We start from the raw sequence: 20,331 nt of genomic DNA on the forward strand, positions 1-20,331 counted from the left end.
TTGATAGTGAACACTACATTTAGTACAGAGATACCTTGATCGCCAGTACCAGGGGTTCTTCTTAAAATAATATTTCTGTTTTCTGAATGAAAATCAATTCAAAACCTTACAGTTTAAAATCAGGTTTGTTTGCTTTTTCTTTAAATTCTCCTGTAAATTTTCCTTATATGAAAAAAAAATCTGTCTTTGAAAATTATGCAGGATATTATTTTCGAATAACAAAGTAGACCCAGATCCTACTTTGCAGATTGTTGCTGCAGAGTAACATGTAGTTTATATTGAGTACTATAAAATTAGGTTTGTTGTGGGAGGGAAGACCACTTAATGTTAGAACTATTTTTTATATCATTGTATTTACAGGGAGAAATAATTGCCACTTTAAACAGTCTATACTAATAGGGTTCTTTTTAATGGATTTTCATTGAAGATTTTAAATGTCAAAACTACCTTAAAAATTTAGTTCATCTTTTAAACTATAAAACATTTACACTCATGATACTGAAACGGTTGCTTTTTAAAACTTAATCAGTAGTGCTCGCTTCAGCAGCACATATGTTAAAGCCTAACCAGTAAGCATTTACAGCCTTTTTTGGCGTGTGTGTAGGCCTCACTGAATTAGAGAATTTGTGTGAGAAAAGTTAGAAAGGAGCACTTTGTTTTTCACGGGTTGTGCGCTAAGGAATATGAGAGAAGCGCTGTGTACCTTGAGTCTGTGTGTCTTGTATGCGTCTGATTTGAGTTGGATGTAGAATCTGTTGTGATGAAGTTTTGGATTTCTCTGGAGATTGGGTTTAAAATGTGTTTTGCTGATCCTATTATTTCACCACCAGAGTTTTTTAATATTAACAATGCAGTCTTTCTTTATTACAGTTTTTAAAGTTTATTAGCATTTTATCATAGATAAAAGTTCTGATGCTTTGAATCTCACACGTATTTACTGATAATAGGCACTTTAGAAGAGAGGCTTCAAATTTATGAAGAAATTAGTAAGCAGCACCCCAGAGCAATTTCACCTAGAAGATTACCTTTGAATCTTGCCCCAGGTAATATTAGGATATCTTTTGTAACACTAATAATTATCTGTTATTCAACATCATTCACATTAAAAAAAATTTGTTTCTGGTACAGAGTTTACTTTACATATACACATGTCTTGGGAGTGGGACTGATCAGTTATAAACTTATTCATGTGGTAATAAGTGTGTGTAGCATATAGCTGTATGTTGCTTTCAAGTATCAGAAGTTATCTGTATAAGATTATTTTTCTTATGTGACTTTAAATATTAAACACCAGATTTAGAAGATAAACTAAGTTCTCTAGAATTGATAACAAATTTTATGTGAGGTATTGTGATTTAAGTGGTAGAAGTTTTGAAGTTTTAGGTTTTCTTTTTGAGCATATATTCAGAGAAGGCGTGGTGAGCCCTTTGTGCCCACCACAGTGTTGAAGAACATCGCCATTCGCTGTGAAGGCCCTCTCTCCTCAAAGTTGTCCACTTTCCTGAAATTTGCCTGTGTCACGCTTTTGTTTTTAGAGAGCTCTGTGTATTTTGTATCTCTAGAAAACAGATACCCCCCACTTTTGTACTTGTGTAAATCAGAGCACTGTGGTATATATTGTGACTTGCATTTATCGAACAGCAGTATGTTCACGACCTTGATCCAAGTCCTGCATGCAGTTGAACTCCTTCACTTCGGGGCTGTAGAGGAGGTAAAAGTGTATTAGTTCTTCGGATAATTAATATCTTTGTTGATGATTTTATAGAAAATTGTGCCTTTTTCTTAGAGTTGTCTCTATTTTTACTTGAAAATGCTATAGATCACTATTTATTGGGACTTCTCACATGTCTTTTGACATAAGTCAGACCTTGGAAAACTAAACAACTTTAATAAATGAAAAGACCGGGAGGGAGACCAACTATAAGTGACTCTTAACCTCACAAAACAAACTGAGGGTTGCTGGGGGTAAGGGGGTAGGGAGAGGGTGGTGGGGTTATGGACATTGGAGAGGGTATGTGCTGTGGTGAGTGCTGTGAAGTGTGTAAACCTGGCAATTCACAGACCTGTACCCCTGGGGATAAAAATACATTATATGTTTATAAAAAAATAATAAATTAAAAAATTAAAAAAAAATCTATTCCAGGCATGGGGTGAGGAGGTGGTTTATTTTCTAATGAGTTTTCATTTATAGTGGAAATATTTGTTTAAATAATTGGGTTATAATTTTCTTTATCAAAAGATACATGGAAATTAAAAAGTTTTTTAGTTGACTGACTTTAAAAATATATCAAGTACCTGTTAGAAGTGTATTTTATTAGACAGTCGGTACGAGTTCATTGTAAACAGTTTATTTTCCACTAGTACATCTCAGATGATAAGTAGTAGTCTTCTGATGCTCCCATTTTTGTTGTGGCTTTATGAAATATTGAAAGCAGATTTCCCTGAGGTTTTTCAGGGAACATTAAGCTCAAGTGGGCAGTATCAGGCTCAGTGGGGAGGGTGACTTACTTGCTGAGATATTCTTTAGGCAGGTGAGTTGGGGAAGCTGGGTTGAACCCAGCAATCAGGTTTCTGTGGGACTTGTTAGAACTTTCATACATGCATTGTGAATTTCTGAGATGCGAGGAGGAGCATTCCCATAGTAAAAGTGTTTTGTTGAAGATGCTTGGCCCCATGTTTCTATATGTCTTTTTTTAACTAACAGCATTTGAAATATAATTCGCATACCATAAAATTCACTTTTTAAAGTATGCAGCTCAGTGTTTTAGTGTATTCATGGAATTGTGCAACCATTATCACTATCTGGTTTCAGAAAATTTTCACCATTCCCAAAAGAAACCTCATACTCCTAGTGGTTACTCCCTGACCTCCTAGTACCAGGCAGCCACTAATCTACTTCCTTTGCCTGCATTTGCCTCTTTGGGACATTTCATATAAGTGGAATCATACCATATGTGGCCTTTGGTGTCTGGCTTCTTTTTTTTAGTAAGTCTCAATGTGTGTCTTATGTCACATTGTGAGTGGGGATATTCTTTTAGTTTGGAACTTTGAAATGCATTCATTGGCCTCTTAGAAAAGAAAGAAGACTCACTTAACTTTAAGATTATTATTATTATTTTTAAAGATTTTATTAATCCATTTGACAGAGAAAAAGAGATCACAAGTAGGCAGAGAGGCAGGCAGAAAGGGGAAGCAAGCTCCTTGCTGAGTAGAGAGCCTGATGCGGGGCTCGATGCGGGGCTCGATGCAGGCCTCTATCCCAGGTTCCGAGATCATGACCTGAGCCGAAGGCAGAGGCTTAACCCACTGAGCCATCCAGGTGCCTCTCTAAGATGATTGCTAACAAGATATCTTAGGCCTGTTTTTCCTTTATGGAACATGGGGCTTCAACTTTACAGTTCCTCAGTTCTTTTCACAGTTCATAAAGTTTGCCAAAAGCTCATAGTGCATGATACGGAATACAGTTTTACTGAAAGGCAGCTTGGAACCAACTGTGGATTGTAAAGTGTGATTTAGGTTTTTGTGGCCATATCCTGGACTCTCTGGGATTCTGTCTTTGAAATGCTAAAGGAGTCTTTATACAAGATGGGACTCAGTTGAAGGGTCTTAGGGCATGGGCTTAAAAGTCAACGTCACTGTGAGGTTCTAACACGTATGGATTTACAAAGCTCCAGTGAGCATAAATAAAATCCTACAGATACCTCATTGTACCTGGGCAGAAATTGAATCCTTCGTGGTGTTCTGCCTGTCTAGAAATATTTTTATGTATAATAAGAAGGGTATTTGACATTATCAAAAGCAGTAAGATTTTTGTTTAAGAAACATCATGGAACTTGAGAATGTAAGGTGAAAGTTTTGAAAAGAGTTTTCAGTTTTGAGGTAAAAAGGCTTAAAACTGGGACGCCTGGGTGGTTCAGTTAAGCAACTGCCTTTGGCTCAGGTCATGATTCCAGGGTCCTGGGATTGAGCCCCCAATCAGGCTCCCTGCTCAGTGAGGAGCCTGCTTCTCCCTCTTCCTCTGCTGCTCTGCCTGCTTGTGTCTCTCACTCTCTCTGTCCAATAAATAAAATCTAAAAAAAAAAGGGGGGCTTAGAACTATCGAGTAGCGAACACAGAAGTCCTAGGTAGATTTTCCAACAGCCTAAAATATTAAGCACTGTGAAAATAATGCAGGAATGTAGCTACTTTTCCAAAGAAGTAGTTTTAATTCATCATTTTCTATTCTGTTATACAGGTGAGAGGGAAGGAGATGATTCCAGACTATTAAATACAAAGTTCTCATCAAATTTTGCTCCATTCTTCTTTATTGGGTTATTTATTATTGAGGTGTAATTACACATAATATTATATAAATTTAAGGTGTTCAACTGTTGATTTGATACATTATAATATTATCATTGTGGTATGATAGTATGTTAGCTTACATCTCCACTAGGTCACATAATTATCATTTCTTTTTTATCGTGAGAACATTCTCCGTTATTTAGAATAAATTCCCAGTGAATCAGCTAGTCTTATCTTGCTGATTGTGCTAATTATTTCAGCATTGGATTTTGAGACAGCAGTTTTTACTTGAATCCACACTTATCATCCAGAGAAGAATTAGCATAGCATCTGTGTAGACAGATGACCTGTTTGGTAAGCTGTAATGCTAACAGGCACTAATTAGTGATGGTCTTTTTTTTCCCCCTAAAGGAAAGTCTGGTGGGGTTGGGAGTTACTAAAAATTATTTTTAAATAACTAGGAAGAAGAGAGATAGATTGTTTTTGTGGAAGGGTTTTTTTTATGCGTAAAGAAAGTGCTTAGGAGATGGATAATGGTAACTAATTTTGGAATAGAGCATTTGATGGAGCATTTGAGTAGCATTTGAGGAGCATTATTATAGTTTCAGATAAAAGATTATAAAAAGTTTTTTTTTTTTTTAAGATTTTTATTTATTTGACAGACAGAGATCACAAGTAGGCAGAGAGGCAGGCAGAGGGAGAAGAGGAAGCAGGGTTCCTGCTGAGCAGAGAGCCCAATGCGGGGCTATATCATGGGACCCTGGGATCATGACCTGAGCCAAAGGCAGAGGCTTAACCCACTGAACCACACACGTGCCCCTATATAAAGGTTTTTAAGTGCAAAGTTTTTTTCCTGTTTATCCCCTACCTACCAAGTTTACTTCTCTAGAGGCTCCCATTGTTAACAGTAGGTAGTGTATTCTTGCGTAAATATATTGTGCATATAGAAGCACAACTGTACTAGGTAGGGGTTCGTGTATAGCTTTCCTTCTTTCTCCCTCTTCTGTACAAAAGTAGTAATAGCATAGATAGCTGTGCACTTGATTTTCTCTTCTATATCTGTGCTTAAATTCACACAGAAAGAGCTCCCTCCTTCCTTCTCATAGCTGCTCAGTCTAAATAACAGTTTAATGGGAGATGAGGCTTTCGATATTATGGATAATCAAGAGTTGAGTATATGTTCTTTTAACTCCAATCTGCCAGGGTGGTCTGAATTGACTGAGAAAGTTAACCAAGAAGAGGAGTTGAGAATAGCCTCTGACATGAAGATAAAATGCTTTTTTTTTCTCAGTGGATGTCAGCAAATTTGAAGAAGACTCTTTTTTTTTTTTTAAGATTTAATTTAATTTATTTATTTGAGAGAGAGTGAGAGAGCAAGCACGAGCAGAGGGGAGGAGCAGAGGGAGAAGCAGACTTCCCATTGAGCAGAGAGCTCAATTCCGAGATCATGACCAGAGCTGAAGGCAGATACTAAACCTCCTGAGCCACCCAGGCTCCCCTGGAAAAGATTATTAACTACAGAAATATAGTAGCTGTCGGATATCAAGGCCTATAATGGTAGACAGCATTTATTGAGTGGTTGCTGTATGCTGTATACTCTGTTTACTGCTATATATTTACCTGGTTGGAGCCATCTGGGAGCACTCTTGAGCCTGCTGGCATTGTTGCCTTCACCTGCAGTGGGGAAAGTGAGGACTTCAGTGGACAGGTTATTTGCTCAAGGTCACACACAAAGGAGGTGGAAGAATGCACATTTCTCTAAGTACCTGCATCTTACTGTCCACCACAATATTGTTAACTTTTACCTTATATCAAAGAAAGTGCTGGAAAGACTTGATCTCCGAAACTACTTTTGAGTTTTAAAGAAGTAATGATGTGTCTTTAACCCAGAGTGAAATTTTGTGTTGTTTTGGTAATCTGATTTTCAAAACACTTATACTTTGTATATGATCTAATAAAAAAGATTAGAGATGATCTGAAAATGAAAACAGTCTGTATAGTGACTTGAGTTAACAAATGTCAAACATGTTTTTATATTTGATAAATGTTCCTTTTCCTCAATAAAATTTAAATATCTCTTTCAAATTTTTGTGACATATAATTATATTGAGTATGCATATTTTGTTCAATATAGTCAGTCATAACAAATAAACACTTTGGGTTGTTGATATTTTTTTGGTCGAGTGTTGATTCATAATGAAACCATAGAGGTAGTTTCAGTAGTTTTACTTAAGGTTAAGCCATTTATGACATGTATATCTTTTTTTCTTTTTTTTTTAAATGAGTGAGCAAATCCATGTCCCTGTATATTAACTGTTCCAGTCAAAAAAGTTAAAGCTTTGGGCGCCTGGGTGGCTCAGTGGGTTAAGCCGCTGCCTTCGGCTCAGGTCATGATCTTGGGGTCCTGGGATCGAGTCCCGCATCGGGCTCTCTGCTCGGCAGAGGGCCTGCTTCCCTTTCTCTCTGTCTGCCTGCCTCTCTGTCTACTTGTGATCTCCCTCTGTCAAATAAATAAATAAAATCTTTTTAAAAAAAAAAGTTAAAGCTTTAAGTGAGTTAAAGACTTTGTGTTGTATTTTTTTTAAAGATTTTATTTATTTATTTGACAGAGAGAGAGATCACAAATAGGCAGAGAGGCAGGCAGAGAGAGAGGGGGAAGCAGGCTCCCTGCTGAGCAGAGAGCCCAGTGTGGGGCTCAATCCCACGACCATGAGATCTTGACCTGAGCTGAAGGCAGAGACTTAACCCATTGAGCCACCCAGGCACCCCTTGTGTTGTATTTAAAATGAAAATTTTTCTAATTTTTTCTGCTTCTAAAAAGTGATGATGAGTTTTTTTTTTTTAGGGTCTAACTATAATAGAATTATTTACTTGATGTTGCAAATAGGGTATTTAATTCTAATGATAAAATGCTCTGGGGCTCAGTCTAATGTCTAACAAAAGTTTATTTTGCTTATTATCCATCTTGCCCACTCGAATGTTAAGTTCCATGAGAGCAGAATTTTTTTTTTTTTAATTGTTTTAATCACAGCTATATCCCTAATACCTAGAATAGTGCCTGGCACATGGTGGGTCCTTGAAATATGATTGTGGAATGAATGTTGAAGTAAAGCACTTGTTCATTTGGAAAACATACTCAAATTCTGCTTTAGTGTTTAAAAAGATAGTTTGGCTGCTAATTGAATATGGCTGGTTACAGTAGGATCTTTTTATAGTCTGCAGAGTACTTTCTGAGATATCTGCAGATGAGGACCGAGTCTGCTGGTTAGTCAGATTAGGAAAGAGACTTGCTATAGGAACCGTATTCAGGATGGTTAGTAAGAAACTTTTTTCACTCTACTTAAAGCTCCATAATGATTTTCTTTACTTACCTTTTGAAGTGTTCTTTGAAGATATTTCAAACAGGATCTAGGGAAAAGTATAGTTGCCAACTAAGATAACTTAGTGTTATCCTTTTTTGGTGGTTAAGAGTCAAGCAACAATGCTGACAGACTTTTGGGTTTAAAAATAGGATGGGGGTCATTGTTTTTGAGGGAGCTATATTTTAATTTGTAAAATCATTTTGAGAACTGTTTGCGTCAATTGAAGTATAACAAAGTACACTTTTGTTTCTAGGTGAAAAATTTAGAGAACTAATGGATAAGTTCCTGAGGGTTAACTTCAGTAAAGGCTGTCCACCCTTGTTTACTACTTTGAAATCTTTATATTACAATACAGAAAAGGTAAAATTTGGTCTTTATTCAGTTTTGCTATAATCTTTTTACTAACTTATTATAGAAAGATTTCCATGTAAATAATATGCTATGATTTAATAATTTTCTTTATTCTAGTATTCACCTTAGTTTAATAACAGATGAACTGAAATTTTATGTATGTAGGATAGATACTATCAAAGGTACCGTCAGCCTGTGAAACTTACAGAATAAAGGCTTTATAAAAGCACTAAGATTATAAAGGTTGTTTTGAATGGGTGTACTTTTCTCGTAGAATTTTAAATTTGATATTGACACCAGAAGTCTGTATATAAGTATTTCATGTTTATTATTTCATAGTTTATAGATTTTTTAAAAGTTTATTATGCATTATGCATGCTTTTAACATTAGAGCATGAACAGTCAAGTTAGTGCAGCAGTAAAATCCCATTTGGTCTACAGAGTATTATTACTTTTAACTAGTAGGCAACATTTTAATAAGAAAGAATAGTTTTGGCTCTTTCTTGAATTGAAAGAATAGTATTTGTCTACCTTTAAAATTAGAAAACAGGCACTTGGTCTTCAATTAGGTATTTGGAAAATTAAAAATGAATAGAAAACAAGTTATATTTCTGTTTCTGGACATTGCTTTTTCTTTCTTAAGTTGTAAAGTCTTGTGTTCTTTTCTGTAGTCAGAATTCCTGAAAGTTACTAGAGGATAAAGAAAAGATTTTATTAGACGTGGTAAAATATTTATAGTGAAATCTATCACTTATGAGTTTAGTTTTGACCCATAATTTGTAAACTAGCAGTAGTTGTGAATCTAATATATGGAAAACAAGGTCAATGATAGGTAGTATAACCGAAGATACTTTCTTTTCTGGGGAAGCAGTTTTCATAAATAAAATGGAACAACTGGTAATATCTAATGCTCCATAAGTAAAAGGTGTCATTTACATTTTTAAAAAAGTTAATGGTTCCTTAATGTCTGTAGTATCCTTTATTTGATTTTAGTGGTGCTGCTGTCACTTTTTGATAAATAGTGTTTGATTCATGGGAAAACATGGAACAGTGCCTACCAATAATTTCTGTAGGTTATTTAAAATAACGTTTGCCAAAATTCCTGCCTTACTCTTTTGGGCAGTGGTGAGAGAAAAAAGGTGAGACGAGACGTCAAAATAATAAAGAACTTACATGTGTGAGTTCAAATACAGGTTCCCGCAACCTGAAAGTAGAGCCTTCCTGTGAAATTTCTCTTGCTAAAGTGGTATAAAGTTTAAGAGCAGTTAGCATTAATTTATATGGAAAATCTCTTGAACACTAATTTATATTTGAAAATTTTTTGAAATCCCCAGGCCCCAAAATTACCTCTCTTGGCTTTTCTGATGCCTTAGGACACATCTTACTGACAGATACACAAACCAAATTGAGACAAAGCACAGATTCTCACGGACAAAGTTCACATCTAGGGTGACTTGATGCTGAATGTCCTTCCTGGGGGACTGAGCTTGGTGGTGTCCCTCAATGCTCAGAGTGAGAGATGCCTCTGTAAGGGCTTACTGCAAAACAAATGCTGAGCACTGCTTTCACTTTCTGCCTTTTTCTGGGGAACTGAAGGTACCAGTGTTTGTCTTTGGTAAAAATGAAGTGGTGTCATGTGAGGAGCAAACTTTCGACAAGCCTGAGACACTGGTACTGCTTTTGTAATAATATCTTGTGGCATCTGCTGAATACAGTGGTCTTTAAAGGATTTGCTCCTCATAAGCCAGTGAGCCTTCATGGGCTCTCTCAGTGTTCACAAGGGGCACAGGTTTTTCTTCTTCCTCTTCTTTTTTTTTTTTTTTTGAAAGATTTTGTTTATCTGTTTGACAGAGAGCACAGAAGCAGGGGGAGTGGGAGCGGGAGCGAGAGTAGGAGAGGGAGGAGCAAACTCCTCACTGAGCAGGGAGCCAGATGTGGGGCTCAATCCCAGGACCCCAGGATCACGACCCCAAGGCAGATGCTTTAATGACTGAACCACCCAGGTGCCCCAGACTTTTCTTTTTTTAAAATAGCCCCCCAGCCACCGTATTGACCCCAATTGACCATCCTAAAGATGTAAAACATTTGTTGGTATTTTATACAGCATGCAAATTACATTTTTAAAGAAGGAACTGAGAATATATTAATTTATATAGGAACCTTTGACATCTCTTTAGTGTTATCTTTAAGCATGGAATAGGAATGTTTATCAAGTGCTTTTGAGAACTGAATTAAACCACAGAAAATTGAGTTCAGGTTATCAGAACTTAGTATTGTAAGAAAAAAACGTACAGGCATGGGGAGTACTTTTCAGATAATTACGGCCACATATATTTGTGACTTCTCCTAATAAGGGTGTTTTAAAATTGACTTCTAACCAGTAATAAGTCTTGTAGCTAAACACTGCATTTTTTTTTTTTTTAAGATTTTATTTATTTATTTGACAGACAGAGATCACAAGTAGGCAGAGAGGCAGGCAGAGAGAGAGAGAGGGAGAAGCAGGCTCCCCGCTGAGCAGAGAGCCCGATGCAGGGCTCAATCCCAGGACTCTGGGATCATGACCTGAGCTGAAGGCAGAGGCTTTAACCCACTGAGCCACCCAGGCGCCCCTAAACACTGCATTTTAACTCTGAAGGAAGTATTTAGAAGAGGTTAAGGCTGATGAACAGTTATAGTTTAATAAACTTCTGAGTCTTAAAGAATGATTCATATTAGGGAAAATGAAAATAAAATAATATTTTGAAGTTAGACCAGGATATAGTACAACTGTAAAAAAGTATTTTAAAAATGTCTGCAGCATTTTAAATTGTGAATATGCAATTTAGAAGCATGGAGAGCATTTTTTGGACAATTCCTGTCAAGGTTTTTTTCCCCTATGAATTTATTTGTGGTGTCTGTATGTAACTGTAATAATTTTAGCCATAAAGTTTTGTTTTTCCCTTTCTTCCCTTGCATGTTCTTAAGTATTTTATGTGTTATTTTATAGTCTTCCTTACCTTCCTTTTTGATGACTGCCTGCTCTTTTATCGGTCATACCTCCATTGAACTTTGGTTTTCCAAACTGTCACTGTTTAAAAAAACATTATAAATATCTTTGATCACATACCTTTACTCGGGATTATTCACGTCTTACAAATTCTTAGGATAAATTAACGGGTAAAAGGTATGTACATTTTGTGATTCTCAGTAATCACAGGTACTTTGGTTTCTATGAGGTTGTAGACACCAGTTTGTATCAATACTAGCAGTGTATGTATGTGAAAGGTTCACTGTTCCCTCACCAGCATTAGATACTCCTGAATGTATTCCCTTGTGTTTGCTTTTCCATGGATATAGTTTGTTTGTTTTTTAACATAAAATGGTTAAAAATGTAATATATCTAGGTTTGTTGATCTTTGTATTATGGAAGTTCATCTGTTGTTTTAGAAACAGTTTGGAAGGTCCTCTTCCTCTAGGACACTATTTCTCAAGTTGCAGCAAGGGAGGGGATTTTGACATTTTGCAACATCTTGAGACATTTTTGATTATCACCACTGTGGGAGCATGCTACTGATACCAAACGGTAGAGGCCAGGGATGATGCTAAACATTCTACATACTCAGGACAGCTCCCCACAGCAAAGAATTCCATATTGACCTGTTGGGTTAGATAATTTGTTATAGGGACTGTACCTAGCATTATAGGACAATAGACAGTGTCCTTGGCCTCTACCGACTAGATACCAGTAGTTCCCCCTCCCCAATATTTTTGTTGTAATGAAATAATAAAATATGTGACATTTCATTCTCTAGTTTTTTTTTTACTTAGCATGATATTTTCATCCATGTGGTAGTGTGAATGATTACTTCATTCTCTTTTGTCACCAAGCACTATCCCATTGTATGGTTATACCACACTGTAGCAGTTGATGGGCACTTTTGTTGTTTCTCCCTTTTAGTTATTATGACTAATGCTGCTGTGCATATTTATATTTGTGTGCTAATTTTTATGTGTACTTTTTTTTTTTAAAAGATTTTATTTATTTGAGAGAGAGAGAGAGCACACTTGAGTAGGAGGTTGCGGCGGGCAGAGGGAGAGGGACAAGGAGATTCGCTGCTGAGCAGAGCCCAATACGGGACTCAATCCCAGAACCCTGAGATCATGATCTCAGCTGAAGTCAGGTGCTTAACTGACTGAGCCACCCAGGTGCCCCTATGTGTACATTTTCATTTTTCTCTTGGGTATATATACCCAGGAATGGAATTGCTAGTTCAAATGATAACTCTGTGTTTACACTTTAAAAAGACTGCCAGATTGTTTTCCAAAGTAACTGTACCATTTTACATTCCCACAATCAGAATATATAAGGATTCTGATTTCCACATATCCTCACCAATAATCCTCTTGTTATTACTTGGCATTTGATTATAGCCATCCTAGTGAGTGTAAAGTTGCTCTCGTGGTTTGGTTAGCATTTCCCTGATGACCAATAATGTTGAATAGCTTTTTGTGCGCTTGTGGGCCATTGGTAAATCATCTTTGGAGACATGTCCATTCAGACCCTTTGGGTTAGTTGTCTTTTTATTAAGTTGTCCCTTATCAGATAAATGATTTGGAAATATCTTCTATCATTCTGTGGGTTGTCTTTTCACTTTCTTGAAAATATCCTTTGATGATAAAACTTTTAATTTTTATGAAGTCCAGTTTATCTTTTTTCCCTTTTGTTGCTTGTGCTTTTGTGTCATAACTAAGAAAGCATTTCAAATCTAGGGTCATGAAGATTTATACATATTTACTGGGAGTTTTACATTTTTAGTTCATTCGTTGAGATCTTTGGTCCATTGAGTTCATTTTTATTTATGGTGTGAGGCAGTCCTACTTTTGCAGATTACTGTTCAGTTTCCCAGCACCATTTGTTGCAAAGATTCTTCTTTCTCCATTGAAAGGTCTTGGTGGATTTGTTGAAAATAAATGGATTATAATGAGTGTTCATCCCTGGACTCTCAATTTTATTCCACTAATCTATTTGTGTGTCCTTGTGTTAGTACCACACTATCTTGATTGCAATAGCTTTGGGATAAGTTGAAATTAAGAACTGAAGTATGAACCTTTCTAGTTTGCTCTTTTTCAAGATTCTTTTGATGCCTCTTGCATTGCTGGGATAAAACCCACTTGCTCTTGGTCTGTAATTCTTTTTATATATATTGCTGGGTTCAATTGGCTAGTATTTTGTTGAGGATTTTTTTTTTTTTTAACCTATTCCATAGAGGTGCTGATCTGTAGTTTTCTTGTGAGGTTTTTGTCTATTTTTGATATCAGGGAAATAAAGGCCTTATAATGATTTGGGAAGTGTTCTCTTTTCTTCTTCTTTTTGAAAAGTTTGTGAAAATTGGTAGTATTATTAAATATTTGGCAGAATTTACCAGTGAAGTCATCTGGGCCTGGACTCTCCTTTTTGGGTAGTTTTTGATTACTTCTTAGAATTCTTTACTTGTTATTGGTTTAGTCATATTTTCTACTTCTTCCTGACTTGGTTTCTGAAATTTATGTTTCTAGAAATTTGTCATTTTCCTCTCAGTTATCCAGTATTGGCATACAGTTAGTTGTTCCTCCTATTCTTTTATCATCATTTTATTTCTATTATGTTGGTAGTAATGTCCCCTCTTTCGTTTTCAGTTTTAATAACTTGAATCTCTCTTTTTTTTTTTGGTCAGTCTGCTAAAGATTTGCCAATTTTGTTGATCTTTTCAGAGGGCCAAGTTGGGTTTGTTGACCCTTTTCTACTTTGTTAATTTTCACTCTCATTTTTTTTATGTCCTTACTTCTGCTTGTTTTAAGTTTATTTTGCTTGCCTTTTTCCATTGTCTTTTTCCTAACATGTCTTAGTGTTCTATACGTTTGTCTTTTATCTAGCTGATTTAATGACTGAAAAAAAAATGGATTTTCTCTAACAGTAAAAATCTTTATTTTTAGAGAAAAGTTAATTAATGTAATCAGTTATTATTTAATTTTAGTTCAACTGTCAAGGCTAAATAGTCTGGCTAATTCTGTGTGTTTTTAGAGTCCTAAAGGAACCAAAATAACGACGAGGAAGTTCAAATTAATTTTGGACCTCCTTTTTACCTATAATGGGAAGTTTTTTCTCATTTTCTTATCTAGCCATTCACTATGTCAGACTCTTGAGAGAAGATAGTGAACCATCATTAACGTTTGTATAGGTTATGATAAGTCTGTTTGATTCCACTGAAGCTGGACATCAGTACCTAGAAGCGCTGAATCTGAGTCACTTCAAACAGCTTGGAAAGTGAGGACTTGATGAGACTCTGCCGGGATGAGGCATCAGAGTTCTCAACCAAAGCTATAGGCATATCCATACACAGGAAGGGAAGGTAGGCTCTTTCCCAGAAGACCCGTCTTTCATCTTAAATCCGCCCATACTATGAAAATATCCCAAGATCCTTACTCATTTAGTAAGGAAACTGGACACAGTGGGCACAGAGAGAAAACTGGGCCTCTTGTTCGGTGAAAAAAGAGAATCTTCATGAACTTCACTGGAAGATTTTTATGAGAGGTAGTGAATTGGCTGGGAAATATCTGTAATTGGTTGGTATACTGGATTTTAATCCTGGAATGCATTATCTGTAAGGTATCTGTGGTTCTTTATTCTTAAGTAACTCAGGCAGGTGTAAAATTGAGTTAACATCTATATTGTCTATCTAACTTCAGCTGGGAAGAGAAATTAGAAAAAAATGAAGCTGGATAGCATTATAAAAATAATTGAATTCTGTCATCTGTATAATAATGGCTTTTACAGTTACGGTTCAGTAAAATTCTAAAATTCTAAATTAAAACACTTTATTTCATATTTACTTTTGGAAAAGTGGAAGATTTTTAGAAGGTGATTTGGGGCATAATTACCAAGGAAAGCAAGTTTGATTTGTATCAGGGCAATATGAAGGAGTTTTTCCTTAGATGCTCTAAGTATTGGAAGAGCTACATTGAGAATATATGTGTCTTTGTGAGAATGACAGATTTCTCACTAAAAGGAAAAAAAGGGAGTCAACAATCCCTATCTTTTTTTTTTTTTTTTTACTTAAGATTTTATTTACTTATTTGTCAGAGAGAGAGAGAGAGAGCGAGAGCACAAGCAGTGGGGAGGGGCAGAGAGAGAGGGAGAAACAGGCTCCGTGCTGAGCAGGGAGCCAGATGCAGGACTTGGTCCCAAGACCCTAGGATAATGACAAGAGCTGAAGAAAGACCCTTAACTGACTGAGCCCCCAGGCATCCCAGCAATCCCTATCTTCAAAAATTCCAAAAGGCATTATTTCCAAGTGGTAACAGTATCCGAGAACTCCCCAGCTAATATTTTTGAGACATTCCGATCAGCAGTTAATGGTAATTACAATTATGTGCATGAATGAGTTTTTGTTTGTTTAAAAAGAATTTTAAATTTGGGGAGAGGAAAATAAAAGCAAGTGCTTTTCCTACCTAGGAAGACATCACAGTTTAGTATAATGTCTGCTGACATGCAATTAATGTCCCTCATGATTTTTGCCAAATCAAGGTAACACTGATAGTGTTACTTATTTACTTCATATTTTTCATTAAATTTGATTGCTTTTTTGTTTTTCATAAAACCATGGGTTTGTGCTAATATATTTTTATAACACACAGAAAGTAAAAATAAAACTTAAATTACAGTTGTTGAATTAATTGTAATCATCTTGTATTCTACCATGTGCACCACACTTTGGGAAATACTGGTTTAGGGAAGAGAGCATTGTTTTGGAATCAGGCCTGGTTTGGAATGCTCACTCCATCACTCTTGGCTCAAGCACTTATCTGAATCTGTTTCTGGATCTTAAAGTTGAGAAAAGACAATACTTGAAGGTTGATATGCATTTTAATTAAATGATAAAATTTGTAAAGTGCTTATTGATGAGCTGGTCTTTCTTTTACCACCCCATCCTCACACCTCATCTCTGTAGGAAATTACTTAATTTTAACGTTGTGGTTCTTGGACAACTTCTCTCTGGGGCTAGAGAAACCAAAATTGTTACTACCAATCACACATTTATTGGAAATTAATCTAGCAGTTTTGGTCCTTGTTGATAAGCTATTGTGCTTAGTTTTTTAATTTGGGTAAAATCCAAAAAACTTCTCTAGCTTTTGTGTTGCAGTAACTATTTTAGAGACATGATTTGTATGTGTATATAAAAAAATCTGTATTGTGCAAAACTGTGTATTGGATATGGCATTACAGAACTTTGTCTTTAAGGTTAGTAAGTCGTTTTTATTTATTTATTTTTTTAAGGGTTAATAATTCTTTTAACACACACATAAAAAAGGCAGGTCAAGGGCCATATTTTAGGAAATTATAGTAGTCACAGTATTTGCTAGCAAAAATAAAGCTGCTTCAATCCTGATCAGATATTTAAATCAAGAGAAGGTGATTGAACTTTGAAATTTTTCCACTCATAAAAAATTTTGGCCTTGTAATTTAAGATGTCTGTTTTGAGGCTTTAAGGTTTAATTGTGATCTTAGATAACAAACTCAAGTGGATTGGATTTCTTGATTTTAAATGGCAGTGACAAAACATTTTCAAGAAAAATATCCGTTACATATTAAGTTTTATAGAAAAGGAGTTCAATTTACTTTATCATTGAGATATAAAGGATAAGTAAACTTGAAATGAAATGCATCCTTATATCTGGATAAAATTCTTAGTCTAAAGATAAATTTGTAAAAATAATTGTCTACTTAATTACTAAGTTAGTGATTAAAATACAAATTTTTTAGATTAAACAAGTATGCCTATTGAAGTAGGATTGTTGGTGTTCTTCATACTTTTTACTTAGATTTCATGTGGACTTTCCATTATCTTGATTCTTTTCTTTTTCTCAGATTTTATTGTGAGTCCTGAAGCTGGAGATCTGTTTTATTCAGCAGTTTTTATATTCCTTTATGAAGAATTATGTGTAGCATCAGTATATATTTTATTGTATATTTTAAATTATTGAAACAAGTAATTTTTACCCTAGAAATTCAGATACACCTTTACATAAACTCAGCTCTAGCTGCAGTTTTTGTGACTACCAGTAGATGGCATTGTAAGTTCATGAAAAAAAAGAAAATTTGCCTCCGTAAATTAAACAACTTGAATACTGAATTCTCAGCCTGGAAACTTTGAAAAGTTAGAGATATTCTAAGTGACATTGATGGGGTGGGATTCGTCATGGTGGGTTAAAAATGTCTGTTACTTTTAATTTTGTCTTACAACAATAGTTGGTAGAGATTTGGGGGTAACATTTATATCAGTTTTCAATCTTTAGTGTGTATCAGAATTAACAGGAAGCCTTGATAAAAAGAGATTGCTGGGCCCGGAATGTGGTTCTGTAAATCTGGGGTCTGGTGCCAAAATTTGTATCTCTAACAAATTACCAGGTAATGCTAATGCTCACATGAATGATGCTGATAGTCTGCGGAGCACACTCTAAGAACCACAGGTTTGTTTTTTTTTTTATTGTGGTAAAATACAGGTACCATAAAGCTAACTACCTTATTATTTCAAGTGCACAGTTCATTGATATTGAATACATTCACATTATTATGCAGCCATCCCCAACATCCATCCCCAGAACTCTCTTCATCTTCTAGAACTAAAACTATATACTCACTAAACAGTAACTTTCCATTTTCCCCTTCTCTTAGCCCCTGGAAGCCATCATTATACTTCTGTTGCTATGATTTTGAGTATCCTGAATACCTCATACAGGTGGAATACTGGCATTTGTCTTTTTGTCACTGGCTTATTTCATGTGGCACAATGTGCTCCAGGCTCGTCTGTGTTGCGGCATATTACAGTATTGCCTTCCCTCTTAAGGCTGAATAATACTGCATTGTGTGTATAGACCACGTACTGTTGATTCCTTCATCCATCGGCGGACATTTAGGTTGCTTTCACATTCTGGCTGCTGTGACTGGTGTTGCTGTGAATGCAAGTGTACAAATATCTCTTCAAGACCCTGCTTTCACTTCTTTTGGGTATACACCCAGAAGTGGAATTGCTGGATCATTTGGTGATTCTGTTTATAGTTTTTTGAGGAACTAACCATACTGTTTTTCAGAGAGGCTGTACCATTTTGTGTTCCCATCAAAATTGTTTTCTGATTTTTGATAGTAGCCATTTTCCTTCGTGTGAAGTGGTATCTCCTTTTAGTTTTGGTTTGCATTTTCATGATGATTAGTGGTGGGGGGGTATCTTTTCACATGCTGATTGGCCATTCTTACCTCTTCTTTTGAGAAATTCTATTCAAGTACAGTTGCTCATTTTTGAAGTCTGCTGTGTCTTTCTTCGTTCCTGGGTTTTAGGAGTTCTCTGTATATTCTGGATATTAGTCCCTTATCTAATTTGCACATATTTTCTCCCATTCTGTGGGTTTCTTTTCTTTTTTACTCTGTATAATGCCTTTTGATGCACAAAATTTTAAATTTTCATTAAGTCCAATTTGTCTTTTATTTCTTTTGTAACATGCCTTTGGTATTGTCTCTTAAGAAATCATTGTATCCAATGTCATCAAGCTTCTGTCCTGTGTTTTCTCTAAGAGTGTTATTGTTTTAGGTCCTTCCTTTAGGTTCTTGATCCATTTTGAGTTAATTTTTATATGTGGTATTATGTGAGAGTCCAGCTTCCTTCTGTTGCATATGGTTATCCAGTTTTTCCAGCACCATCTGGGAAAAAACTGTCCATTCCCCATTGAGTGGCACCTATGTCAAAAATCATCTGACCATATATGTGAGGGTTTATTTCTGGGCTCTTTGTTATACCCCAGTAATCTCTATGTCAGTCTTTATGCCATTATCACACTGTTTTGATTACTGTACTGTAACTTTTACTGTAGTAGGTTTTGAGATCTGGGGTGTGAGTCCTTTAGTTTTGTTCTTTTACAAATTATTCTCGCTGTTTTGGACCCTTGAGGGTCCATGTGAATTTAAGGATGTGCTTTTCTGTTTCTGAAAAAAACAAAACAAAACACATACACACAAGAAGCCTTATTGGAATTTTGATAGTGATCACATTGAATCTTTACATCTCTTTGAGTAGTATTAACATTAGGAAAAAAAATTTTTTTTAAAGATTTTATTCATTTGACAGAAAGAGATCACGAGTAGAGAGAGGGAGGAAGAAGCAGGCTCCCTGCCTAGCAGAGAGCCCGATGCGGGACTCGATCCCAGGACCCTGAGATCATGACCTGAGCTGAAGGCAGAGGCTTCACCCACTGAGCCACTCAGGCAGCCCCAACATTAGAAAATGTTTTTACTGAAGTATAGTTGAGAAGAATTGACATTTTAGTAATAGTAAATGTTCCAGTCCATGAACATGTGATGCATTTCCACTTATTTGTGACTTCTTTCAGTCATAGTTTGTAGTTTTCATTATACAAGTCTTTCACTTCCTTGGTTGAATTCTTAAGTATTTTATTCTTTTTGATGCTATTGTGAATTGAATCATTTTTGTAGGTTTTTTTTTTTTAGGTTGTTCATTGTTCCATATAGAAATACAACTAGTTTTTGTGTGTTGACTTTGTATCCTTTTACTTTGCTGAATTCATTTTTTTGGTTTTAATAGTTTTGTTGTTTTTGGAATTCTTAGGGTCTTTTTGTTTGGTTGGGTTTTTTTGAGGTAGGGGAGGGGCAGAGAGAGAGAGAGACTCTTAAGCAGGTTCCACACTCAGGACTCTGTGCCTTGATCCCAGGACCCTGAGGTTTTTACCTGAGCAGAGACCAAAAGTTGGACACTTAACTGACTGAGCCACCCAGGTACTCCAGAGATTATTAGGGGTTTTATAAGTAAGGTCATATTATTTGCAGAACAGAGATCATTTTCCATTTTCCATGTTCTGGCTGTTTTAATGGGAACCATTTGGTGTTTTGTGCACTAAGCCTGATCAGGGAAAGTTTCCTATCCTGCTCTTAGTCTCTAGTCTTAATGTATCCCTGTGAATCCAGGAGAATTGTCCATTAGTACTAAATGTGCCATGTCTCATCCACTCATTGATACACCAAGTAGTTAGAAAATACTTTCTGAAGCCTTGTTGCTTGGGTTAAACAACTCCATGCTTCACCATGGTACACTTTCAGCTTATTTTTATTTTCCTTTTACCTGTAAGATCAAGTTAGTAATAGTGCACACCTCATAGGGTTCTTTTGAGGATAAGTGAGTTAATACAAGTAAAGTACCTAAAACAGTGCCATGTAGGGGGTTGACTATCAGTATAATTATTATTTTAATACATGTAAAGCACTTGTAACGGTTACTGGCTTCTTATTGTTTTTCCTGTCTGCTATGTTCTT

At 35.8% G+C, this 20,331-nt stretch overlaps 1 protein-coding gene across 5 annotated transcripts in view; it reads left to right on the forward strand.

The window, feature by feature from the left end:
• Positions 1–20,331, forward strand: part of NAA16 (N-alpha-acetyltransferase 16, NatA auxiliary subunit) — a 63,356-nt gene that overhangs the window by 18,375 nt on the left and 24,650 nt on the right. For 3 of the 5 annotated variants that reach the window (XM_013059836.2, XM_004759287.3, XM_045076618.1), the window contains 2 exons: positions 948–1,043; positions 7,900–8,006. In XM_013059836.2, coding sequence (XP_012915290.1) covers positions 948–1,043; positions 7,900–8,006 — 203 coding nt within the window. The remainder of the gene's footprint in view (positions 1–947; positions 1,044–7,899; positions 8,007–20,331) is intronic. The other 2 variants (XM_013059837.2, XM_045076619.1) reach the window with 2 other exon arrangements.

Source organism: Mustela putorius, unplaced genomic scaffold (assembly GCF_011764305.1).
Source record: "Mustela putorius furo isolate JIRA1106 unplaced genomic scaffold, ASM1176430v1.1 tig00000179_pilon_pilon_pilon, whole genome shotgun sequence".
Classification (NCBI taxonomy): Eukaryota; Metazoa; Chordata; class Mammalia; order Carnivora; family Mustelidae; genus Mustela; species Mustela putorius.